The sequence below is a fragment of the Narcine bancroftii genome, chromosome 5, assembly GCF_036971445.1.
Source record: "Narcine bancroftii isolate sNarBan1 chromosome 5, sNarBan1.hap1, whole genome shotgun sequence".
NCBI classification, from domain to species: Eukaryota; Metazoa; Chordata; class Chondrichthyes; order Torpediniformes; family Narcinidae; genus Narcine; species Narcine bancroftii.
In genome coordinates this window covers 187025071-187052075 of record NC_091473.1, presented here as the reverse complement: position 1 = coordinate 187052075, position 27005 = coordinate 187025071, and the positions used below count along the sequence as shown (strand labels likewise).

General features: G+C 45.3%; 1 protein-coding gene across 4 annotated transcripts in view; it reads right to left on the bottom strand.

Moving 5' to 3' along the window:
- The window catches only part of pi4kb (phosphatidylinositol 4-kinase, catalytic, beta), a 130799-nt gene that overhangs the window by 3209 nt on the left and 100585 nt on the right, over nt 1-27005 (bottom strand). For all 4 annotated transcript variants that reach the window (XM_069940199.1, XM_069940196.1, XM_069940197.1 and 1 more), the window contains 7 exons: nt 26214-26441; nt 23207-23316; nt 11189-11293; nt 9702-9825; nt 5899-6164; nt 3284-3416; nt 2191-2311 (listed from right to left, as the gene is read on the bottom strand). In XM_069940199.1, coding sequence (XP_069796300.1) covers nt 2191-2311; nt 3284-3416; nt 5899-6164; nt 9702-9825; nt 11189-11293; nt 23207-23316; nt 26214-26441 — 1087 coding nt within the window. The remainder of the gene's footprint in view (nt 1-2190; nt 2312-3283; nt 3417-5898; nt 6165-9701; nt 9826-11188; nt 11294-23206; nt 23317-26213; nt 26442-27005) is intronic.

Here is a 27005-nt window from a genome sequence, read left to right as displayed (position 1 = left end):
CCTATTGTCAGGGCAATGCTTATTTGCCTCACGACAGACAAACTTTGGCTCATCATGTATATTTTGTGATTAATGTATAATTTACATGACAATAAAATAAACTGTTGAACCTTTTGCACTGCAAATTTTTCACGAAAGAACGTAGAATAGCACAGTGCAGGAATAGGCCCTTTGGCCCACAATCTCTGTGTTGAACATGATAAACTAACACCTTGCTGCTTGCACATGGCCCATATCCCTCTGTTCCCTACACATTCACGTGTCTATCCTGAAGCCCCTTGAATCCCATGTGTTGTATCTGCTTCTGCCACCATCCCAGGCAGATTGTTCCAGGGTGAAAATCAACTTGCCCCACACATCTACGCTGATACAGTGCCAGTGACCCAGCTTTGAATCTGCCATTATGTGTTAGGAGTTTGTATGTTCTTCCCGTGTCTGCGTGGGTTCCCTCCCCACCCTCCAAAATGTACGGGGGTTGTAGATTCATTGGTTTACATAAAACCCCTGGTATCCGGAATTCAAGCAGCAACTGGGAGAAAAAAAATTGCAGAAAATAAGTAAGGATTAAAAACTAGGTAAAAAAATGTCAGTTTAAAATTGTAAAGGTAAATGTTCTCTGAAGTAACAGATAAACCTTTGGTTAAGATTGGAGCGGAAGAAGGAGGGCCCTGGTTGGGCTTTGCTCATAGCAGCTGTTTTGAATAAAGTTGTGTGAAACAGCGATGGTGTCACCCAGATTGAAGAGCTGGCTGATGCCACTCGCTAACGGGGCAACTCTCTTAAAGTGTCTCCTTACCCCTGCTTAGTAAGAGCCGCTCCGGGCAGAGGCTTTATCTGTAAACCTGGGGGGAGGTCAATTATCTATGTTATTGTTTGTCTTTCAGGCAGCTCGTGGAGGGGGAGGAACCTGCAGATGCAGCGATGGTTAAATGTTTTCAGTGACTGAAAAATAAAGTAAAATGCTTTGTTTATATGCAAGTGAAGTTTGTTCCGTTTAAGTACAGTGCAGTATTTTTGTCTTTTAAACTGTTTATTCTTAAGGCAGGTGTATTAGTTAGGCACTGGAAGAGTCTCAAGCAACCAGAAAATACATTTATCCGGTAATTACCAATCCCTGTAGGTGCTGGATACCAGGTTGGGGGGGGGGGGGGGGGGCGGTTTACAGTATTTGAGCGCCATGGGTTCAAATGAGCAGCCTGTTACCATGCTTATGTCTAAATTGAAAAAAATATCACCTTTAAACTTGACCCCCCCCCCCGCCCAATCTTAAATGCATGACCTCCAGTGAGTCACATTTTACCCTGTGAAACCGGATTCTGACTCTGTACCCCATCCAAGCTTCTCAATTCAATAAATCTATCAGGTCTCCTCCAAGCATCTGACGCTCCCATTTAACCATAGAACTCTACAGCACAGAAACAGGCCCCTTCGGCCCTTCTAGTCTGTGCCAAAACATATTTTGCCTAGTCCCACTGACCTGCACCCAGCCAATAGCCCTCCATACCTCACCCCTCTATGTACCTGTCCAAATTCTTCTTAGATGTTAAAATTGAATCCGCATTCACCACCTCAGCTGGCAGCTCATTCCACACCCCCAGCACTCTCCAACCTCTCCCCATAACACACACCCTCTCATCCAGGCAGCATCCTGGTACATCTCTCCTGCACCTTACCCAAAGCCTTCACTGACGGCGGGGGGAGGTGATGGTCAGAACTGCACACAATGCCCCAAGTGCGGCCAGCCGTCGAGTCTGGGGTCTTCACGCTGTTGCGCAAAATTCTCTCAGGCCCCCCCGAGCAAGCCACGAGATGGTAACACTCCATTGCTTTCACTCTGCGCCAACCGAGAATACCTCCCCGAGAAAAAGCAGAAGAGATGACCCTACGGGGATGACCATGGCAGTGAACCCACACGGGGAATCTCCATGGGCCGCTGGAGACCGGCTCAGGGGAACCAGGGATCGGTGGGAGTCCATGTGGATACAGAGGCTGCGGGAGTGCTGGAGGCGAATCCACGCTCACTCAGTGTCTCTTCGGTTTCTCTTTCTCTGACTGTAAGGGGCGCCGGGCAATGCCAATGGTGAATCTTCGTCTGCCTTATGGTAGACCAAAGGTAAGTTTATGTAATCTGACTTTTGTTTTATTACATTACAATAAACAGTATATAAAATGAGCCTGCAGTCCACTTGCCTTGCTGCATAATCTCCACAATCTGAGCCACCTTATCCATGTGCTTCCGTGCTGCAATCAGTCCTTGCAACATCAGCATCTTGTAGTAGTTGAACATGTCCCCGTCTGGGCCCCCCATCACCTGTGGGGGAGAAACTCTCTGTGAGTTGGGTGCTGACCCTAACCCGGTTCTGTTACCCTCTCTGCGCCAGCCGAAAACAGTCAGCTCCTGGTAAATCTCTGCACCCTCTTCATAGGTTCCACATCCTTCCTGCAATGAAGCGATCGAAGTGTGGTTTAACCAGAGTTTTATAGAGCTGCAACTTTACCTCATGATGTCTAAACTCAATCCCCTGACAAATGAAGCCCAGCATCCCATATAGGCCTTCTTAACTACTCTATCAACCAGTGTGGCAACTTGGAGAGATGTATGGATTTGGACCCCAAGGCCCCTCTGTTCGTCCATTCTGTGAAGTAGCCAACCATTAACCCTGTACAGGCAGTCCCCGGGTTACGAGCGTCTGACTTAAGGAAGACTTGTACTTACGGATGGACTTCAGCGGTTCGAGGAAGGAGAACGCCGCCCGCCATTTTAAGTCGGATCATGGCTATTTACCCTTGTAACCAAGCCTCCAAAGTGTAAATCTGATGCAAGAAAAACTCTGTACAAACCTCCCTTGATGCCTAATAAGATGCTAAATAAGAACCGTATGTTCTGACTTACCTTCATATTCGACTTAAAGACAGACTTAGGAATGGATCTCTTTCGTAACCCAGGGATTGCCTGTACTCAGCCTTCAGGTTTGACCTTCCAAAATGCATCACCTCACATTTATCCGGACTGAACTCCATATGCCACTCCTCTGCCCAACTCTGTATCCTGTCGATATCCTGTCGTAACCTATGATGACTATTACTCTATCCACAACACCTCCAACCATCGTATCATTTAGCATTATTCTGGATAAATTATCTCACTCTTGGCATTGTTGTTCTCTCCTCTCTCTGCTCTTCAGTGATGACTTTTGGCATCATTGCTCCAATCCAACACTCATCTGTCGGCTAAAACGCTGCTTGAGAATGTGTCGGGAGGGGAGGGCGGTGAGGAACTCACGTCAACAAATTCGCTGGTGAGCTTGAAAGCAGATGTCTCAAAGCCCAGATTTCGGGGAGAGCTGGAGAGAATGAAGCCAAAGTCGATGTGAATGATGTGACCCTCAGAGTCCAGCAGGATGTTGCCATTGTGCCTGAGGAGACACACAGGTCAGATTTATTGTCAGAGTACATACCCGACATCACATACAACGCTGAGATTCCTTTTTCCTGCGGGCGCGGCAGAATTACCACTAATTGGTAGTGCAAAAAGTAAACCGTACCCAGCGTAAAACAAAGAACTGTAAACAGATAATGAATGCAAACAAACTGACTGTGCAATACAGAAAGAAGAAAAATCAATGAAGTGCAGAAGTAAGAGTTCTTAAATGAGTCCCTGATTGAGTTTGTCGTTGAGGAGCCTGAGAGGGTGCAGCTGTTCCTGAACCGGAGGGGTGTGAGCTTTGTGGCACCGACACCTCTTTCCTGATGGCAGCAGCGAGAACAGAGTGTGTGCTGAGTGGTGTGGATCCTTGATGATCGCTCCTGCTCTCTGACAGCAGCTTTCCCTGTTGATGTACTCAATAGTGGGGAGAGTTTTGCCTGTGATGCCCTGGGCTGTGTTCACTCCCTTTTGGAGGGCTTTACACTCAGGGGTACTGGTGTTTCCATAAGGCAGCCAGTCAGCCCACGTTTGTAGAAATTTGCCAGTGTTTCTGATGTCACATCAAATTGTGCGGGAATGGGCAGTTCAGATTCATAAGAACATAAGAAAGAGTAGCAGGAGTGGGACATTCGGCCCAACAAACCTGCTCCATCATTCATCTGATCTAATGACAGGATCATCTCCACCTACATGACTTTTTCCCATATCCCTTAATTCCCCTTTGTTAAAATCTATCCAACCTTGTCTTAAATATATTTACTGAGGTCACCTCCAGTGCTTCAATGGGCAGCGAATTCTATAGATTCACCATCCTCTGGAAAAAGCAGTTCCTCCTCATCTCCATCCCAAATCTACTACCCTGAACACTGAGGCAATGTCCCTAGTTCTCATCTCCCCCCATCAAAGGGAACAACTTACCTACCTCTGGCTTATCTATGCCTTTTATAATTTTATCTGTTTCTATGATCTCCTCTCATTCTTCTAAATTCCAGCGAGTACAGACCCAGACGACTCAATTTCTCCTCATAGGCCGACCTCCTCTCATCCCCGAAATCAACCTGGTGACCCTCTGCACCGCCACCAAAGCCTTCCTCGAGTCAAGAAACCAGAACTGCAAACAGTTCTCCAGATGCGGCCTCACCAAGACCTTGTAGAGTCGCAGCACAACCTCCCTGCTCCTAAACTCAATCCCTCCAGCAATGAAGGCCAACATTCCATTTGCCTTCTTGATAACCTGCTGCACCCGCAAACCAACCTTTGTGATTCAAGCCCCAGCCCTCCCCAGTCCTTCTGAACGGCTGCAATCGCCATTTAAATAACCTGATCTTCCATTTTACCTTCAAAGGTGGATCACCACACATCTACCGACATTGTTCTGCCAGACCCTTGCCCACTCACTTAGCCTATCCATATCTCTCCCCAGACTCTCTGCATCCTCTGCACAATTTGCTTTTCCTCTTAATTTAGTGCCATCAGCAAACTTGGACAACACTGCTCTCCATCCCCTCCAGATCGTTAATGTATAATCGTGAACAGTTGTCACTCTAGCACTGAACCCCTGCATCCTGTTTATCGCTGATTGCCAACCAGAAAAACATCCCTGTCGACGATGCTTTACCAACCAGGAGTTGGGATATCATAAGGCATCGATGAGGCCATATTTGGAGTTTGTGTGCAGGTTTGGTCACCTAACTACAGAGTTAGATCAAAAGAGTGCAGACATATTTACTAGGATGTTGCTGGGACTTGAGGAACTGATTTACAGGGAAAGGTTAAACAGATTAAGACTTTATTCCCTGGAGTGCAGAAGTGCCTGGAGTCCTTCAGGAACCCTTCTTGACCTCAGCACCCTCTCAATTCCCAGTTCCAGTTCCCATGAGCCAGTCCCCAGCAGCCCGTGTGGCTCCCCCGACTGTGTCGCCCACTGCCGTGGGCATCCCCCAGCTGCTAAGCCCCTCGTTGGTCTGCCTCCGTAAGGTCATCTCCACTGCTTCTCCCTCTAAACTGTGGTGTGGTGGGCTGTTCTCCCAGTTTCTGACGCCCTGCGCCGGTCCTCGTGGCTTCTGCCGAGCACAAGCATAGACACTGCAGTTTTAGGATTTTACTTACAAACACTGTCAGCTCCTTTAACAGGCTGGTTAACGCCTGTACGGAGCCGATTACATTAGGACTGGGTGGTTGGACTCTTTGGAGCAGCAGGGTCCATACCAGTGGCAGTGCTGTCGTTTTACACACACACATAGACACATACAGTTACACATATAGACTTGTACACTCACATAGTGATGCACACACACACAGACAGACACACACATGCAGACACACAAATACACTCAGTTACACACACACACAAATATCATACTGTGCAAATATGAACACACGAACTCGATCTGTGCAGCCTCCTCTGAGTTGGGATTGATAATATATACCAGTGTACCCAGTGAATGAACATGAAGGAAGATAATGCTCACCTGTCCTTGACCTGCAGGAGGTAGCAGACAAGACAGTAGCCGGCACAGCTCTGGACGAAGTTACGCTGTGCTGACAGGAACTCCTCAGTGGTGTAGTTGCCGTGCTCCTGCAGGAAGTAATCCAGCAGCGAGAGCTGGGACTGCTTCTTGATCTGGTGCAGCGACACCGCGTTCACCACTGGCTCGATCATCCCGCTGTCGGCCGAGATCACCAGGATCTTGTAGGGCTTGATCCACAGTGGGACTCGCTCCACCTCCCAGATGGCCTGCAAGGAAGAGCCCAGAGAACACTAAAGCATAGACCCTTCAGCCCATCAGGGGTATCCCTTCCCTCTATTGCCAACTGTGGCCTAAACAGGGCTCAAGAAATTAGAGATGATCCTTTCCTGAGAATGTAAGTCTTATAGACAAAGGTAGAGAAGTGTGTATGTTGGTGATTCGGCAACGCTAAAGCTGATTGTGAAGAATAACAACTCCTTATTTGGAAAAGACAGAAAAAGACAATATATTAACTAGTGGATAAGGGGCACGACCCATAAGACCTAGGAGCTCTTTAGCTATTTAATCCTGACCTGACCCGTTTTTCCATTCAGCTGCATTACTCGGCCTTCTCCCCCCCCCCCCCCCCCGCACCCCCCCACCCCCAAATCTTCTGTCTAATCAGGAGTCCAGTGCCACAAATCCTAAGAAACATGGACGGCGCTGTTAACAAGGCAGTTAGCTCCACGTTGTTAACAGCGTCAGCGATCGGGATTGATGTTCGAATCCCGCGCGGTCTGCAGGGAGTTTGTACATTCTCCCTGGGTCTGCGTGGAAATAAATCAGACATACAGCACTGTAACAGGCCAATTTGGCCCCATGAGTCCGTGCCATCCTTGTTAACCTGCACGGCCAATACATTTTGAAGGGTGGGAGGAAACCAGAGTCCCAGGAGAAAACCCACCCAGTCACGGGGAGAACGTCCTTGCAAATGGCGCGGGATTTGAACCCAGATCGCTGGTGCTGTAAAGGCGTTGTTCTAACCGCTATGCCACCCCTTCTTCTGGATGCTCCAGTTTCCTCCCAACATTTAAATATGATTAATGGGGTGTAATTGGGCAGCATGGGATCGTGGGCCGAGATGGGCTATTACCATGCTGTATGTCCGCATTTTAAAAATGTTATTTACAGACATATTTATGTGGAAAAGTCTGTTCAAATGTTCTGTAAAAGCTGGAAGTCTCTCAGTATAAATATGCAACCTGTGAAAATCATCCGTAGACATTTATTTCGATTTATTTACGTGATCATTATGTACTCTGTATTTTGCATGTGCACAGAGACGCAGTTTTATCGGGTTTTACATGTACAATCTCAAAACTCAAAACGGTCAACCAGTTTACCTATCTCGGCTGCACCATTTCATCAGATGCAAGGATCGACAATGAGATAGACAACAGACTCGCCAAGGCAAATAGCGCCTTTGGAAGACTACACAAAAGAGTCTGGAAAAACAACCAACTGAAAAACCTCACAAAGATAAGCGTATACAGAGCCGTTGTCATACCCACACTCCTGTTCGGCTCCGAATCATGGGTCCTCTACCGGCACCACCTACGGCTCCTAGAACGCTTCCACCAGCGTTGTCTCCGCTCCATCCTCAACATCCATTGGAGCGCTTACACCCCTAACGTCGAAGTACTCGAGATGGCAGAGGTCGACAGCATCGAGTCCACGCTGCTGAAGATCCAACTGCGCTGGATGGGTCATGTCTCCAGAATGGAGGACCATCGCCTTCCCAAGATTGTGTTATATGGCGAGCTCTCCACTGGCCACCGTGACAGAGGTGCACCAAAGAAAAGGTACAAGGACTGCCTAAAGAAATCTCTTGGTGCCTGCCACATTGACCACCGCCAGTGGGCTGATAACGCCTCAAACCGTGCATCTTGGCGCCTCACCGTTTGGCGGGCAGCAACCTCCTTTGAAGAAGACCGCAGAGCCCACCTCACTGACAAAAGGCAAAGGAGGAAAAACCCAACACCCAACCCCAACCAACCAATTTTCCCTTGCAACCGCTGCAATCGTGTCTGCCTGTCCCGCATCGGACTTGTCAGCCACAAACGAGCCTGCAGCTGACGTGGACTTTTCACCCCCTCCATAAATCTTCGTCCGCGAAGCCAAGCCAAAGAAGAAGACATGTACAATCAGATGTTAATAAACTTGAACTTGGTCCACACAGAATTGATGGGCTGAATGGCTCTTCTCGATACTTTTAATGTGGTGTCGATTTTACTTCCACCAATAGAACTACAGAACAGAAACAGGTCCTTCGGCCCATCTAGTCCGTGCAAAACTATTATTCTGCCTCATCCCAATGACCTGTACCTGGATCATATTCCTCCAAATCCCTCCCATCCACGTGGCTGTCCGAGTTTATCTTATCTGTCAATAAGCTCGAATTCATCATTTCAGCTGGGAGCTGGTTCCACACTCTCACAACTCTCGGTGTGAATTCCCCCTTATTCTCATGAAACATTGCACCTTTCACCCTGAACGCATGCCCTCTACTTCTCCTCTCACCCAGTGGAAAACCTGCTTGCCTTTACTTGAGGAAGAGGGGCTGGAAAGGACTGGGTCTGACCAGTCTGGGAGGGCAAATGAGGCCCCTCTTTGAATCACGGTCACTGCATTGTCCACAGCCTCTGTCCAATCTGGAAGGCTGTGCCACAGCTCACTGTCCAACTGTGGATGGAGATCTGACTGCAGTGGTGTACGGCCTTGGTGAGGACACACCTTGAGAACTGTGTGGAGTTTTGTTCTCCAAATCTGAGGAAGGACACTTGACAGACACGGAGAGGGAGGGAGATGGGGAGAGAAGGAGATGGAGAAGAAGGAAGGGAGGGAGATGGAGAGGGAGGGAAACAGAGAGTGAGGGAGACTGGGATGGAGGGAGACAAGGACAGAGGGAGGGAAACAGAGTGAGGGAGACTGGACAGAAAGAGACAGAGGGAGATGGAGACAGAGGGAGATGGAGAGGAAGGAAGGGAGGAAGATGGAGAGGGAGGGAAACAGAGAGTGAGGGAGACTGGGATGGAGGGAGACTGGGACAGGAGACAGAGGGAGGGAGGCAGGGAGACAGGGTGGGAGGTAGATGGGGAAGATGGATGAGGAAGGAGACAGGGTGGGAGGCAGAGACAGGGTGGGGAGGGAGGAGAGAGGCAAGCAGGGAGGGAGATGGGGAAAGGGAAGGAGGAAGCGAGGGAGGGAGATGGGGAAGGAGGGAGGCGGGGAAGAAAGAGGCAGGGGGTGAAGGAGATGGGGAAGGAGGGGGATGGCTGGAGGGAGGGAGACAAGGTGGGAGGAAGGCAGAGAGGAAGGGAGGGAGGGACATGGGGGGAGGGAGGGAAATTGAGATGAAGGAGGGAGGGAATGAGGGAAGGAAATCCCTTTATCGCTTGACCCTAACCTTAGCCTAAAACCTTGACAATTTTCAAAGAAACCCATCCCCTTGGTCACAGCCTCTCATCTTCCTTTGGGCAAAAAGTACAGAAGCCAGAAGACCAGAGCCTGCAGGTTCCTTTCCAACGTCTATCGCGCTCTGGACCCTCCTCCTTGCCACATACACCGTGGACTGCTCCGACATCACACAAGGACAACTGCAAAATTAATTTTTTTTCGTGCCCTTTTGTTAAGTGCAGAATATTGTTCATTTATTCCTGGGGTGGAGGGGAGGGGGTAGAAAAGAGGGAAGGGAAGGAGGCAGGAGGTGACCCAGTTTTTCCCTGGAATTCTGGAGACAAAAGCTGCATGCTGAGTTGACGTACCTGCAGTTGCTTTAACACCTGGTAAGCTAAGAGCTCCTGTCGAAGATCGTCGCCGCACTTGACAATAACCGATAGCAGCCGCCAGATGGGGAAGTGGCCGTAGGGAGAATTCTCTCGGATTCGCCTGCACACGGGATTGCAAAGGGTTGAAAGACCTGCTCAGCGCAGAAAGAATGCTAGGAGCAGCCGAGCTGGTCCAGCAGTGCATGTCGGACTTATCTGGAATGTAAGTGCCGCGCGTTCTTGATCATGGGTCAGGTTCAGGTTCCCATTCAAAAGCTGAGATCTTGGACCTGGAGCACATACAGCGATCCCGCAATAGCGGGTCACTTTATAATCACCGCAAGTTCCTCCATCACCGACCCTGGAGTCAAAGAATGTGGGCTTTTGTGTGAGCGGGCAAGGGTGGAGAGCAGAGTCAGGCTGTGGACAGCAAACAATAAATGGGTGACACCGTTGGCATAGAGCGCCAGCAATTGGGACTGGAGTTCGAATCCTGTGCTGTCTGTAAGGAGTTTGTACCTTCTCCCCATGACTTCATGAGTTTTCCCCGTGGGTTCTGTTCGAAATGTAGGTTAATTGGGTGTAAAATTAGGCAGCATGGGGCTCGTGGGCCAAAATTGTTTGTTACCATGTCTAAATTTTAAAAAACAGAAAGCAACTGAAGCAGAAAATGCCAGGAGCACTCAGTGGGGAGAATGTGAGAGAGAGAGCGAGAGCACGAGAGAGAGTGAGCACAAAAGTGATAGAATGCGAGAGTGTGAGTGAGAATTGAGAGTGTGAGAATGAGGATGCGCGCAAGACAGAGAGCCAGAGAGAGAGAGAGAGAGAGAGAGAGAGAGAGCAAAAGAACAAGAGTGAGAGAGCAAGTGAGAGAGAGAGAGAGAGCGCGAGTGTGAGAGAGGGCAAGAAAGAATGAAAGAGACAGCAAGAGAGAACGGGAGAGAGAGCAGGCAAGAGAGAGAGTGCAAGAGAATGGTGAACGCGAGAGTGTGTGCATGAGATACAGCGAGCGAGAGAGAGAGAGAGAGAGAGAGAGAGAGAGAGAGAGAATGCAAAACCAGTTTTCCAGCCTCAGTTACAGCTCACAATCACAAGGGGCAGTGCAGGCACATCAACTCCAGCCACCCAGGCTCCATTCTGACTTCCAGTGCAGTCCGTGAGGAGTCTGCTTGTTGTCATGCAACCCTAACCTTAGGTGGGTTCTCTAATGTTGCACTGATCACTGTTATAAATTGCACCAAGCATTGGAGAACCGGATGGTGGGAAGCAGGAGGGTTGTTCATTCCCAGCATGTGAGCAAGAACAAGTTTGAAGATCATTGCAGAGTGGATGGGATTGCATTGACTAATGGGGTGAACGGCCTCTGCCTAATCCCAAGATGTGAATTTCCTCTCGATTTTGGCTCCTGGTCCTGCTGGCTTGGGTTTTCTCACTGAAGCAAAGCCCCCGGTCTCCAACATGAAGGTCACTTCGAAGAAACATACCTGACCTTCTCCTGCCAGGGTTCCTTCAGGGCCACGGCAGAGGGGTCCTCGGGGTCCCGCTTGAACGTGGTGGGTGCATGGGCCAACTGCTCGGAGAGCCGTCGCCTATGTTGGGATAGAGAGATGCCCATTAAGTCACAGGTACCTGGATGAGATGAAGCACCAACCTCCCTCGCCCATTCCTGTCCTCATCAGCCTGATGTCCAATAACCAACCCCCCTTCATTGCTGGAGCAATGGAGGGGGTGGGGGTGTTTGGCTGCCCCAGCACTGGTGAGACTGCCCCTGGAGTAATGCGTGTAGAGTTCTACAGCACAGAAACAGACCTTTTGGCCCTTCTAGTCTGTAATGAACTGTTATTCTACCTAGTCCTACTGACTTGCACCCAGACCATATACCTCTACACCCCTCCTGGCCATGTACCTGTCCAAATCTTTCTTAAATGACAAAATTGAGCTTGCCTTCACCACTTCAGCGGGCGGCTTGATCCACATTCATACCATTTACTGGAGAAAGGATCTACTGCAGTACTATGACATGGTTGGCGTAGCAGTTAGCGCAACGCCTTTACAGTGCCAGCGGTCAGGACCGGACCTGGGTTCAAATTCCGTACTGTCTGGAAGGGGTTTGTACTTTCTCCCTGTGTCTGTGTGGGCTTTCTCTGGGGGCTCTGGTTTCCTCCCACTCTTCAGAAACATACTGGGGGTGTAGGTTAATGGGGTATAAATTGGGCCGAAATGGCCTGTTACAGTGTTGTATGTCTAAATTTAAATTTTAAAAAATAAGTGGCTTTCAACCTTTTTTTTTCGACTCACATACCACTTTAAGTAATCCCTATGGTCCGTGATTAGTAAGGGTTACTTAATGTGGTATGTGAGAGGGAAGGGAAGGTTGAGAACCACAGCTCTCTCAAGCAAAATGTTTCATTAACAATTGGATCGAGAGCTGTGGTTCTCAACCTTCCCTTCCCATCCACATACCACCTTAGGCAATCCCTTACGAGCACCGATTCCATAGGGATTACTTAAAGTGGTTTGTGAGTGGAAAGGAAGATTGAAAACCCCTGATCTACTAGGTTTGGAGGTTGTGCAGAGGAAGTTCACCAGAAAGGAGGGAGTTATCCCAGCTATATATTCTCCTTCCTTTTTAATCTTTTTTATTGGTTTTTATAATAAATACAGTAAAATAAAGACAAGAGAACGAAACTAAAAATACAATATCGCATCTGTATGCGTGTATATATTAAAAAAAAAAGAACAAACAGTGTAAACTCGGTCCCCTCTCCACTGTAGTGGACGAAGACAGAAAAGACATCAAAAATATTTTATTTAAAACCCACCTAACCTCTTCTACTAAAAAAAGAAACATCTGAGGGTTCCATATATTTTGTAACTTTCGATTTATACTGTGAATCAAATAACCAGGTAAGACTATATCTCATCTGGAAGAATGAGTACATCTAATCACATTAAAAACATTTACATCAAATGAAAATAAGACCTAAAAGGCCACCGTGTATCTTCAAATTTCACCGATAAATCAAATTCATGATATCTAATTTTTTTCTGAACTTAAACAGGACATAATTTGAGAGAACCATTGAAACACTGTTGGAGGTTTCATTCTTGTAGCCAAGAATATCCCATCGCGCAGGTACGGAAACACTCCCGATGTCTGGTTCAATAACCCCAAAAAGACCAATCTCAATGGGGCGTGGGGGGTCACAGCACATTTAAGTAAAAGCCTTATTTCCTTTTAACCTCGTGTAACTTCAATATTTCTTATGTAGTAAGTAGAAGTATGGAAGAAACCCAACTAAACTTGACTGCTTCACAGGGAAGGGGCCCATAAACTTTAAGCAGAGTTTTAGGGTGGGGTGGGGGGGGGAACATGGCCAAAAAAAAAGGTTAAGAATGGCAGAGTTTGCCTATGGTAATAAGACCATAAGCCATAGGAGTAGAAAGAGGCTGTTCAGCATATAAAGACTGCCCTGCCATTTATTTATTTATTTGTACATATTAATACTTGTCATGCATATGTGCTGTACGTATGTTATGTCTGGTAGTTTGTCTGCGTGTTTTGCAATGCAGATCAGAGAACACAGTTTCGATGGGTTGTACTTTTGCAATTGGATGATAAATGAACTAAACTTTCACTGTACCCATGGACCGAGAAATAAAATGTACGGCCACAAGGTGGAAGAGTTGGGCCAGGCAGCACCAAGTAACTGGGGGACCTGATGCATGACTCACCCCTGCCTTGCCCCGACTCTGCTGCCTTGACTTCTGGCCTCTCCCACCAGCCTCCCCAATTGACCTCAGCTGTCTGGCACCTCCCCTGCCCCACCCCGAAACCAACCTCGCCCCCTCCATCAAACCCTCCCTGCCAAACCAAACTTGCCCCCTCCACCCTGATGGCTTTGACGCCTGAATGGCCGATGTCCCACCACCAAATCAGGTTTATTGCCATGAATGAGAGCCACAAGATTTGTTTCGCAGCAGCAATGTCGTGTAGTTCAGGCGCTGTAAATTGCTGTAAATGACGGTTCTGTAAATACAATATTTAAAAATAAACAGCAAGCGCAAAAAGGAGAAAGTGAGGTTGTGTCTATGGTTCATTGTCCGTTCGGAAATCTGATGGTGCAGGGAAAGAAGCTGTTTTTGTGCCACTGGATGTTCCACTACAGGCTCCTGTATCTCCTTCCTGATGGAAGCAGTGAGAAGAGGGCTTGGCCTGGGTGGGGAGGGTCTTTGAGGATAGTGTTACGAGCCCAGAGAAATTCACCCTCAAATGGTTACTTAAAACAAAAGTTGCTTTTAATTATCTTTAAACATGAAATTAGGATAAAACTTTAACTTATTACTATTAACTTAACCTAACTTGATTCTAAGCCCACGTGTAGGTATATTCAGAAAAGTTCTTTGGTTCACAGTCCAATCTCACTTCTCACTCCTCCAAGTTCACTGGTTGCAGGCAATTCTTATACTGTGCACAGAATTTAACATTTATGAATCTTCACCAGGCTTTGGTGCTTGAAAGGTCAATGGTTACCGCTGAGGAAGGTTCTCGTCGGTTTTCAGAGAGATTTGTTGCTCGTTGGACACCTACAAATGATTCCTTCTGATCAGCCACTTCAGTGTCTTGCTGAAGAAACTTGTCCCATCAGGGTTTTCAGGTCACCACAGGGTTCCTTTTTGTTTCCCTTATTTCAAGTGAAACATTAGGCAACCGGTCCTCTCCTCTTGTGTGGACTACAAGGGCTTTGACCAGGCTGAACTAAGAACTCACAACCTGGCTTCAACATGGGGGTCTTTCCACAAGTTTGCCAGCTTGTCCTGTTCCAGTCCCAACTGCTGCTGAACTGTAGAACTGAATTCTCTCTCTCTCTCTCTCTCAGAGAAAACCACATGACCCTCCTAGAACAGCCAACTGCACTCAGACAGACTGCAGCTCCGGACCTAATCTTCCAAGTTCGTTCACCTGCTGCTTTCCAAAACAAAAATCCATTACTCCACAGCATGTCTAATTAACACCTACTTGTGAGGTCCTTATAGGCATTTTTTTTTTTTAAATTTTTTATTTTTCACACCATAAATCACGTTAGCCATGATATACACTTTTTCCTTTTCACACATATACAGTGACTTTTTCTCCCCCCCACCCCCTCCTCCCAAGCCACCCCCCCACCCCCCCCTCTCATCCATTTTAGGTATACAATCTAGGTTGCATTAAGCCAGTCAGACAATGTTGTCATTCAACAAAAATACACCAGAAATTCTACTGAGTCCATTCTTTTCTTTTCTTCTCCTTCCATCAACTTAGGTAATGTTTGTTCCCGGTAGGTTTTCGCTATTGTATTTAATGTAAGGCTCCCATACTTGTTCGAATATTTCAATATTATTTCTTAAACTATATGTTATTTTTTCTAATGGAATACATTTATTCATTTCTATATACCATTGTTGTATTTTCAAATTATCTTACAATTTCCAGATTGACATAATACATTTTCTTGCTACGGCTAGGGCTATCTTAACAAATCTTTTTTGTGCATCTTCCAAGTCAATTCCAAATTCTTTATTTTTTATGTTACTTAGGAGAAAGATCTCTGGATTCTTTGGTATATTGTTTTCTGTTATTTTATTTAATATCTGATTGAGATCATCCCAAAATTTTTCTACTCTCTCACATGTCCAGATTGCATGAATTGTTGTTCCCCTTTCTTTTTTACATCGAAAACATCTATCAGATACTGTTGGGTCCCATTTATTTAACTTTTGCGGTGTAATGTATAGTCTGTGTAGCCAATTATATTGTATCATACGCAGCCTCGTATTTATTGTATTTCTCATCGTTCCAGAACATAATTTCTCCCATGTTTCCTTTTTTATCTTTATATTTAAATCTTGTTCCCATTTTTGTTTAGTTTTACCATTTGTTTCCTCATTCTCCTTTTCTTGCAGTTTAATATACATATTTGTTATAAATCTTTTGATTAACATTGTATCTGTAATCACATATTCAAGGTTACTTCCCTCTGGTAAACTCAAATTGCTTCCTAATTTATCTTTCAAGTAGGATCTCAGTTGGTAATATGCCAGCGCTGTATCTCCAGTTATATTGTACTTATCTCTCATTTGTTCAAAGGATAAGAATCTACTTCCTGAAAAACAATTTTCTATTCTTTTAATCCCTTTTTTTTCCCATTTTCTAAAGGAAAGGTTGTCTATTGTAAAAGGGAGTAGCTTATTTTGCGTCAATATTAGTTTTGGTAATTGATAATTTGTTTTATTTCTTTCTACATGAATCTTCTTCCATATATTGAGGAGATGGTGTAATACTGGAGAAGTTCTATGTTGTACCAATTTTTCATCCCATTTATATAATATGTGTTCAGGTATCTTTTCCCCTATTTTATCTAATTCTAATCTCGTCCAGTCTGGTTTTTCCCTTGTTTGATAAAAATCTGATAGGTACCTTAATTGTGCGGCTCTATAATAATTTTTGAAGTTTGGCAATTGTAAGCCTCCTTGTTTATACCATTCTGTTAATTTATCTAGTGCTATCCTCGGTTTCCCCCCTCTCCATAAAAATTTCCTTATTATTTTCTTTAACTCTTTGAAGAATTTTTCTGTCAGTTGTATTGGCAATGCCTGAAATAAGTATAGTATCCTTGGAAAAATGTTCATTTTAATACAGTTTATCCTTCCTATCAGTGTTAGTGGTAGCTCTTTCCAATGCTCTAAATCGTCCTGTAATTTTTTTCATTAGTGGATTGTAATTGAGTTTATATAATTGGCCTAGATTTTTGTTTATTTGTACACCTAGGTATCTTATTGCCTGCATTTGCCATCTGAATGGGGATTCCTTCTTAAATTTTGAGAAATCCGCGTTATTCATAGGCATTGCTTCACTTTTATTTACGTTTATCTTGTATCCCGACACTTCTCCATATTCCTTCAATTTCTTATATAGTTCTTTTATTGATAGTTCTGGTTCTGTTAAGTATTCTATCACATCATCCGCAAATAGACTGATTTTATATTCCCTGTCTTTTATTTTTATTCCTTTTATATTATTATCTATTCTTATCGATTCTGCTGGTGGTTCTATAGCTAGTGCAAACAATAATGGTGATAGTGGGCATACCTGCCGCGTTGACCTGCTTAAGTTAAATTGCTTTGATACATGTCCATTTACTGTCACTTTCGCTAACGGTCCCTTATATAATGCTTTAATCCAATTAATATACTTCTCCGGTAAACTGAATTTTTGCAATACTTTGAACAAATAATTCCATTCTACTCTGTCGAAGGCCTTCTCTGCGTCTAAAGCAACTGCTACTGCAGGTGCTTTATTTCCTTCTACTGCATGAATTAAGTTAATAAATTTACAAATATTGTCTGTTGTGCGTCTTTTTTTGATAAATCCAGTTTGGTCTAAATTTACCATTTTCGGTACCTGTTCTGCTAATCTGTTTGCTAATAGTTTAGCTATTATCTTATAATCTGTGTTTAGCAAAGATATTGGTCTATATGACGCTGGTGAGAGTGGATCTTTCCCTTGTTTTAGTATCACTGTAATTATTGCTGTTTTACATGAATCTGGTAAGTTTTGTGTCTCATCAATCTGGTTGATTACATCCAGGAGGGGCGGTATTAATAGGTCTTTAAATGTTTTGTAGAATTCTATTGGGAGTCCATCCTCTCCTGGTGTCTTATTATTTGGTAATTTTTTTATTATCTCTTGTATTTCTACTGTTCCAAATGGTTCTGTTAATTTATTTTGTTCCTCTATTTGTAGTTTTGGTAGTTCAATTTTAGTCAAAAATTCATCTATTTTCCCTTCTTTCCCTTCATTTTCAGTTCGGTATAATTGTTCATAGAATTCTCTGAAGTTTTCCTTAATTTCTTTTGGATTATATGTAATTTGTTTGTCTTTTTTCCTTGTTGCCAATATCATTTTCTTAGTTTGCTTTGTCTTAAGCTGCCATGCTAAGATTTTGTGTGTTTTTTCACCTAGTTCATAATATTTCTGTTTTGTCTTCATTATATTCTTCTCCACCTTATATGTTTGTAATGTTTCATATTTTATTTTTTTATCCGCCAATTCTCTTCTTTTGGTTGTGTCTTCCTTTATTGCTAATTTTTTTTCTATGTTTACTATTTCCCTTTCCAACTGCTCTGTTTCCTGATTATAGTCCTTCTTCATCTTGGTTGCATAACTTATTATTTGCCCTCTAATGAATGCTTTCATTGCGTCCCATAGTATAAACTTATCTTCCACTGATTCCGTATTTACTTCAAAATACATTTTTAATTGTTTTTCAATAAATTCTCTAAAATCCTGTCTTTTAAGTAGCATGGGGTTTAATCTCCATCTATACATTCTTGGAGGGATGTCCTCTAGCTTTACTGTCAGTATTAAGGGTGAATGGTCCGATAGCATTCTCGCTTTATATTCTGTTTTTCTTACTCTATCCTGCATACTAGCTGATAACAAAAATAGGTCTATTCTTGAGTATGTTTTATGTCTAGTCGAGTAGTATGAGTATTCCTTTTCTTTTGGGTTTTGTTTCCTCCATATGTCCACAAGTTTCATTTCTTGCATTGATTTAATTATAAATTTGGTTACTTTGTTCTTCCTGTTAATTTTTTTCCCCGTTTTATCCATATTTGGATCCAAATTCAGATTGAAATCCCCTCCTATTAGTATGTTCCCTTGCGTATTAGCTACCTTCAAAAAGATATCTTGCATAAACTTTTGATCTTCTTCGTTAGGTGAATATATATTAAGTAGATTCCAAAGCTCTGAATATATCTGACATTTTATCATAACATATCTCCCTGCTGGATCTATTATTTCCTCTTCTATTTTAAATGGCACATTTTTGCTAATTAATATAGCCACTCCTCTTGCTTTTGAATTATACAATGTTGCTGTTACATGTCCTACCCAATCTCTCTTTAATTTCTTGTGCTCCAATTCATTTAAGTGTGTTTCTTGGACAAATGCTATATCTATTTTTTCCCTTTTCAGTAAATTTAGTAGTTTCTTCCTTTTAATTTGGTTATGTATCCATTAATATTTAAAGTCATATAGTTCAGCGTAGCCATTTTATATTTTGTTTATCTTCTCTTTCCGTTTTTCCATCATTACCTTTCCTCCTTTTCCATTTCTGTTTTCTTATTTTCAACTCTTTACAAGACAACATTCCTACAACATCCAACATTTTCCTTATTCTCCTATTTCTATCTTATTTATCCCCAATCTCCCCTTCCCCTCCTGAGTTGTCCTTTATCCCTTGTCGGACAACCACATCTCCCCTCTCCATTTGGATTTGCGAATCCACTCGCAAGCATCAACTGATTTTGCAGTGACCGCTCTTTTCCCCCACCCAGCTCCCCCCAGAAAAGATTTCACTTTTCATATGTCACAAAGGTCACTCTTTTAATTCCCTCCTTATTCTCTCTATTCCATTACCTTCCCTTATTAATTCTTGTCTATACTATCTATGTTTTCCTCTAATTACAGATACTTTCATGTATGCCCATTGTCTCTATTCACTCTTATACCTCTTTACCCGCATACATATCAATCGTGGTCATTTTTACCCTCATTACCCGTCTTCATCCCTCAGTCTATTTTTGTCTTTACCCACATACATATCAATCGTGATCATTTTTACTCTCATTACCCGTCTTCATCCCTCAGTCTATTTTTGTAATTGTTCTGCAAATTTTCGTGCTTCTTCTGGATCCGAGAACAGTCTGTTTTGTTGTCCTGGAATAAATATTTTCAATACCGCTGGATGCTTTAGTATAAATTTATACCCTTTCTTCCATAAAATCGCCTTTGCTGTATTGAACTCTTTTCTCTTCTTTAGGAGTTCAAAACTTATATCTGGATAAATGAAGATTTTTTGCCCTTTATACTCCAGTGGTTTGTTGCCCTCTCTTACTTTTTCCATTGTCTTCTCCAGTACCTTTTCTCTTGTAGTATATCTTAGGAATTTTACTACAATAGATCTTGGTTTTTGTTGTGGTTGTGGTTTAGAGGCCAATGCTCTATGTGCCCTTTCTATTTCCATTTCTTGCTGTAGTTCTGGACATCCTAGGGTCTTAGGGATCCACTCTTTTATAAACTCCCTCATATTCTTGCCTTCTTCATCTTCCTTAAGGCCCACTATCTTTATGTTATTTCTTCTGTTATAATTTTCCATTATATCTATTTTTTGAGCTAGTAGTTCTTGTGTCTCTTTAGTTTTTTTATTAGATTCCTCCAATTTCTTTTTAAAGTCTTCTACCTCCATTTCTGCTGCTACTGCCCGTTCTTCCATCTTGTCCATTTTTTTCCCCATTTCTGTTAAGGTCATATCTATTTTATTCACTTTCTCTTCTGTGTTGTTTATTCTTCTTCTTAAATCATTGAATTACTGTGTTTGCCATTCTTTAAATGACTCCATGTATCCTCTAACAAGAGCAAGTATATCCTTTACCTTGCCTTTCCCTTCATCTATTTCACTGTATTCTTCCTCTTCTTCTTCCTCTGGGTTGGCCATCTGTTGTTTCTTTGTTGCCCTTTCCTTCTCTTCTTTCTTGTTTCTATTGTCTTCTGTGGTCTCTTCTTGCTGCAGGTGTTCTGCAGCTGTCGTTGCCGGCTGTGGAGATCGACTCCCCAGCTGGTCCCCCCTCCCGTCGGTGTGTTTTTTTTCATGCGCATCACGCATGCGCGACTCCTCGCGCATGCGTGGTTGCGCACTTTTACTCGGCTCTGTGAGCCATTGTTGTAGTTCTTTTTCTACCGACCTGAGGTAGCGGGCTCCTCTCTCCACAGCGGGCCTCTTCGGACAGGTAAGGCCTTCACCTTTTTCCTCCGTTGTCTTCTCTTCCTCTCTTCTTACCGTTGATTTTGATTTTTCTTCTTTTGTCTCCATCTTCTTTCCACCTTTATACTCACTTTTCTTTAACTTTTATTTCTGTGCCTTTGTATTTTCTCTTGTTTTTCCCGATTTTTCTGGAGAGGGCTGGAGTTCTCCGTCCGGCCACTACTCCATCACGTGACTCCTCCTCCTTATAGGCATTCTTCAAGTTTTTGTAAAGGAACCCGGAGCCTGAACTGCCTGGTTTGAGCAGAGCCCTGAGATCTGTTTTGAAGTGTTTGTATGTGACTTAACTGAAAAAAACCTGCCACAATTTATCTCCTTTAAAACTTATCAATATACAATATAAAATATAATATAATCTGTCACAATAGAAGCTGCTTTCTTGAGACACCACCTCTGACAGGTATCCTTGATGGAATGAAGACTGGTTTCCGTGATGGCACTGGCTGAGTTTACAACTCTCTGTAGCCTGTACCTGGCCTGTGCACTGGCACAAGATATAGGAGCAAGTCGGCCCATCGAGGCCGCTCCGTTATTCTAATCATGAGCTTATCCATCCTCCCACTCGGAACCTCCCCCAGCTTTCTCCCCATAACCCAGTGGTGGCCAACATTTTAATGTTTAATTTAGACATACAGCACAGTAACAGGCCATTTTCGCCCATGAGTCCGTGCTGACCCCGATATCCAATGACCTCCCACCTGAGGCAGCAAGTTCCACACACTCACAACACTGGGACTTGAGAAATTTTTCCACATATCTGTTTTAAATTGCCATCCTTTTAACCTTAAGTTATGACTCCCCTGCCATGGGAGAAACACAATAGGCTGCAGATGATATGATTGTAGTAAACACACCAAAATGCTGGAGGAACTCAGATCTTTTTAGCATCTCTAGGAGATAAAGATATTTTGCAGACGTTTCAGGCCTGAGCCCTTCCTCAAGGAAAAATCAGAGGCAGAAGCAGGAAATATCAGAAAGTCTCAGAATTCAAACCACGGGTGAGGAATCCAGACCAACAAAAGGTGTTAATTGGGTGTGAGGTTGAATTAATCATGTCTGTGCGAAAGGACACAGGCAATGGAGAGACTACGGGGGAAGCAGGTGTGGTGGGGGAGCCAGGAGATGCTCTACTTGTGCCCACACCTCCTCCCTCACCACCATTTGGGGGCCACAAACAATCCTTCCAAGCGAAGTAACATTTCGCTTGTGAATCTGCAGGGGGTCGTCTACAGCGTCCGGTGCTCCCGTTGTGGTCTCCTCTACACCAGAGAGTCTGGACCCAGTCTGGGAGATCGCTTTGTTGAGCACTTCGGCTCTGTCCACCGCAATAGCGTGGGTCCTCCAGTGGCCGCCCATTTCAATTCCCCATCACATTTCCCTGCTGACATGTCTGCCCATGGTCTCGTGCATGGCAGACTGAGATCACCCACAAATTGGAGGAACTACACCTCATCTTCTGACTGGGCACCCTCCAGCCGGATAGCGTTAACATCGACTTCTCTGGCTTTCGTTAAATCAAACCCCCCCCCCCCACAACCCCTGCCCCACATTGTCTCTCCATTGCCTATCTCCTTTTGCACAGGCATGATAAATCCCACCTAGAAACTTATCACATCCAATTAACACTCTATGTTGCTCTGGATTCCTCCCCCATTGTTTGAAGAAGGGCTCAGGCTTGTAACGTCGGCAATATATCTTTGTCTTCTATAGATGCTGAAAAGACCGGCAGAGTTCCTCCAACATTTCGGTGTGTTTATCATGGGAAACATCCTGGCCACATCTACTCTGTCCAGGCTTTTCAGCATTTGAAATGTCTCTATGTTCTCCCCCCCGCTCCCCCCCATCCTTCTGTACTCCAACTAGTACCGTTCAAGATCCAACAGTGATGTAACCAGTCAGAATATTCTCTGTGGTACCGATGTAGAAATTTGCAAGGGTCTTGCATCCAACCCGCACCTGTTAAGAGGGTCAAGAACTTCACATTCCTGGGTGTCAACATCTCCGAGGATCTGTCCTGGAGCCTCCACGTCGACGCCATCACAAAGAAGGCTTGCCAGCAGCTGTACTTTGTGAGGTGTTTGAGGAGATTCGGTATGTCTTGTAAGCTTCTAAAGGTGAACCGTGGAGAGTTTCATCATTTCCTGGTGTGGAGGCGCCAATGCTCAGGACAAGAAAAAACTCCAGAGGCTTGTTAACTCGGCCAGCGACATCACAGGCACCAGGCTTCACTCCATTGAGGATATCTACAAGAGGTGGTGTCTTAAGAAAGTCACTTCTATCTTCAGGGACCCCCACCACCCTCTTCACTGCTACCATCAGGACAAAGGTACAGGAGCACTCAAAGTACAAGGGCAGCTTCTTCCCCTCTGCCATCAGATTCCTGGATGAACAATGAACCACGGACTATTTCTGCTGGGTTTTGGTGTCCTCTGGGCTCATAACAACTGACTTACTTTGATCTTTTCTTGCACTTTTAAAAATTTACTTTGAAAGGTGTTTGCACAGTGATGCTGCGGCAAAACAACAAATTTTGTGACATGTTCGTGACAATAAATTCTGATTCTGTTACGCCAACTTCAAACCAGCATTGAGAGAGGAAGCTATCAGCTGGGAGGGAGCAAGATGAGGTACCTGATATCACCAGCAGCTATGAACACCGGCTCCTTGTTCTCTTGACTCGTGATGCTATCAACGGAGAACTGGGAGATGTTGTCGCTGCTGTTTGTATGGACCTCCGGCAACTGTGGGGAGAGAAGGGGTCTGAAATTAGCCTCCAGTCCAAACTACTGCGAGAAGGAACGAGGGAGGAGTTCAGTTGAGGGGTTGAGTTCTTTGACTAGTCAGTCTAGTCTAAAGTTTATTGCCGCCATTCACCGAGATGCAACAACAGAGGTTGTTTTGAAAGCAGACCAGTGAGACATCTCGTATAGAGTACAAGGCACTGTAGAAAAGTGCAGAGCATCAGACAGAAAGAGAGCGAGGGAGAGGCAGAGAGATAGAGTGAGAGAGAGAGAGGAGAGAGAGAGAAAGAGAAAGTGAGAGAGAGAGATAGAGTGCAGTTGGGCCAGAGCAAACGGAGCAGAATTATACTATTTTGGGGTTTATTCTGGAGACTGAGAATGACAGGAAAGAAACGATGATGTGGCATTTCATATCAACCTTCCTCCTGATGGGTGGGGAGTGGGGTTGTGAGGAGAGAGTGTGGCAGGGATAGCACAAGCGTTTTAACGTGTTGGCTGCTTTTCTGAAGCCACAGGAAAGACAAAGAGAGACAGTGAAGGGGTGATGACGAGCCAGGGTGGTGCCTCTGGGCACTTCCACAGGGCCAAGGAAAGGCCTTTCTGTGGTGCATGAACAACAAACATGACTCTGAATCAACACACAAAACAAAAGGTGCCGTGAAACTCAGCAGGCCATGCGGCATCCACGTAAAGCAAAAGGCCGTCGACGTTTGGGCCCTGAGCTCTTTGCCTGGAAGAACGAGTGGTGTGGAGGGGAAGGAAGAGGAGCTCAGGCTGACAGGATGGATACTTTGTGACCTGCTGAGTCCATAAGATGTAGGAGCAGGAATAGGCTCTTCAGCTCATCGATGCTTGCCCGCCATTCAATGACGAGCTGATCCATTTCCCCACTCACCCCTGGCCTTTCCCTCATCAACTTTGATGCCCTGGCTAATCAAGAACCTATCAATCTCTGCCTTAAGTACATGCAACAACCTGGCCTCCACAGCTGCCTCTGGCAACAAATTTCAAAGATCCACTGCCCTCTGGCTGAAGAAATTTCTCCACATCTCTGTTCTAAGTGGATGCCTTTCAAGCCTGAAGTTGTGCTGTCTTGTCCTGGACTCTCCCACTGTGGGAAATAAAATTTCCACATCTACTCTGTCCTCGCCTTTCAACATTCAAAATGTTTCAATGAGATCCCCTTCATCCTCCTAAATTCCAACAAATACAGGCCAAAAGCGGTCAAGTATTCCTCATATGTTTTTTTTATTTAAGACATACAGCACAGTAACAGGCCATTTCGGCACACGAATCCATACCGCCCAATTTACACCTCATTAACCTGCACCCCCCAGTACATTTTAACCTTTTCATTTCTGGAAACATCCAAGTGAACCTGCTTGGAACCCTCTCTGAGTATTGGGTGCCTGGAATGCATTGCCGGGGGTGGTGGTGGAGGCTGGTACAATAAGGAGAGAAAAAAGTGCCTCTTAGACAGGCACATGGATGGAAGTAAAATAGAAGGAGGGAAGTAAGGGCTGGAGTCTCTCCAGCCCACTTGTGCGTGGCAAAGGAGAGGAGCCGAGAGGGTGAGGGGGTGGGAGGTGGGCGGAGAGCCAAGAGGATGAGGAGGGTTGAGACAGGGCCTCGGGCGATCGTATTGGAGGTTCCAATCCAGGAGTTCAGGATCAGACAAGAGGCCATGCTGGAGGTGAATTCGTGGAGACTCTGAAGGGACTTTCTTCCTCCTGTTGTCAGGGGATGCTGGGCTGTGCGTGTGGTGCCTCTCGCATAGAAGTTCACTTGGATGTTTCCAGGAATGCAACAGTTAACACGTGAGGAATACTTGACAGCTCATGGCCTGTATTCATTGAATTTAGGAGGGGAGGGGGGATCGCATTGAAACATTTTGAACATTGAAAGGCATGGACAGAGAAGATGTAGTCAGGTTGTTTCCAACGGTGGGAGAGTCTAGGACAACTTCAGGATTGAAGGGCATCCACTGAGATGTTGAGCAATTTCTTCAGCCAGAGGGCAGTGGATCTGTGGAATTTGTTGCCACAGACGGTTGTGGGGGTCATGTCATTGGGTTTATTTAAGGCAGAGATTGATAGGTTCTTGATTAGCTTGGGCATCAAAGGTTTTGTGTATCAGCAGATTTTTTTGCACTAGTAGGTAAAAACAATGGAATCTCGGACAGAGGTTCTCAGGGAGTCTGTGAGATTTGATCAACAGAGCTGGGGGCTTTTCTCTTTGGAGCTAAGAAGGACGAGAGGTGACTTAATAGAGGTCTATGAGAGGCATAGACAGGGTGGACAGCCAGTACCTATTTCCAGGGGCGACAGTAGCAAACACCAGAGGACATCTGTTCAAGGGGAAGGACGAAGGTTTAGGGGAGGTGTGGGTGCCTGGAATATATTGCGTGGGTGCAGGCTGGTACAATAGGGACACTTAGTTATGGGTGTGAGGGAGGGAAGGGTTAGATTGTTGAGGACGTTTCTACAGGGCGGCACAACATTGTGGGCTGAAGGGTCTTATTGTACTGTAATGTTAACATAGAAATGTACAGCACAGTGCAGGCCATTCGGCCCACAGTGTTGTGCTGAAAAAAAATCTACTCTAACAACTGCCTTGAGTTTTCTTACTGCATAACTCTCCATTTTTCTCAATCCCATGTCCCTATCTAACGTCTCTTAAAAGATCCTATTGTACCTGCCTTCACCACCACTGTTGGAAGCACATTCCATGCACCCACCCCTCTCTGTGTGAAGATCTAACCTCTTTCATTCCTTCATACCAACTCCGAAGGACCTTAAAACTATGCCCACTCGTGTTGAACATTTCAGCCCTGGGGAAAAGTATCTGGATCAACTACCCCTCTCACTCCCCTGCCCTGTGCACCGCTGACCATTCACCTCCACCTGCAGCTCCCCGATGTCGTCCACTGACCAGGCCTCATCATCGTTGTCGTAGTTGGGTACGGTGGTAAAGGTGGAGGCTCGCTGCTCATGGGTCGAGCTGCAGCCCGGCAAGTTCTCCACCGAGCGCGTGCTACGGATGCGGTTCTCCGGGATACGGGTGGGCACGGCCGAGGCCTCCAGGTTGTCGCACTCCAGCACCTCCACATAGATCAAGTAGGGCGCCTGGGAAGCGAACGGGAGGGGGCAGGAGACAGATGGGGAGGGAGGAGGGGAGTGAGTAGGAGATAGAGTGGGGGAGAGGGGGGGCGAGGTGAGGGAGAGAGCGGGAGGGGGCAGGAGACAGTCAGGAGGAGGAGGGGAGAGGAGTGGGGAGAAGGGGGGAGTGAGCAGATAGATATGGGGGAGAGAGAGGGTGAGGTGGGAAAGAACAGGAGGGGGCAGGAGGCAGTCAGGGGAGAGGGGGTGGGGGAGTGAGTGGGAGGGGGCAGGAGACAGAAGGGGAGATGGAAAGGGGTAAGGGTGAGAGGAGGAGAGTAAGGGGGAGGGGCAATAGAGTGAAGGGGAGAGAAAGGGTAGAGTGGGGAAGGGAGTGGGGGAAAGGGGACAGAGGGAGGGAAGGAAAGAGTGGAAGGGGTGAGAGAGGGAGTGGGAGAGAAAGGGAGGGGGAGGGGTAGAGGAAAATGGGTGAGAGGGGAGAGAGAGAAGGGTAAGGGGGAGAGGGAAGTAATAGAGAGTTCATTTAGAATAATCTGCCTGAGGTGTATTCTGTATTCGAAATATCGTCTC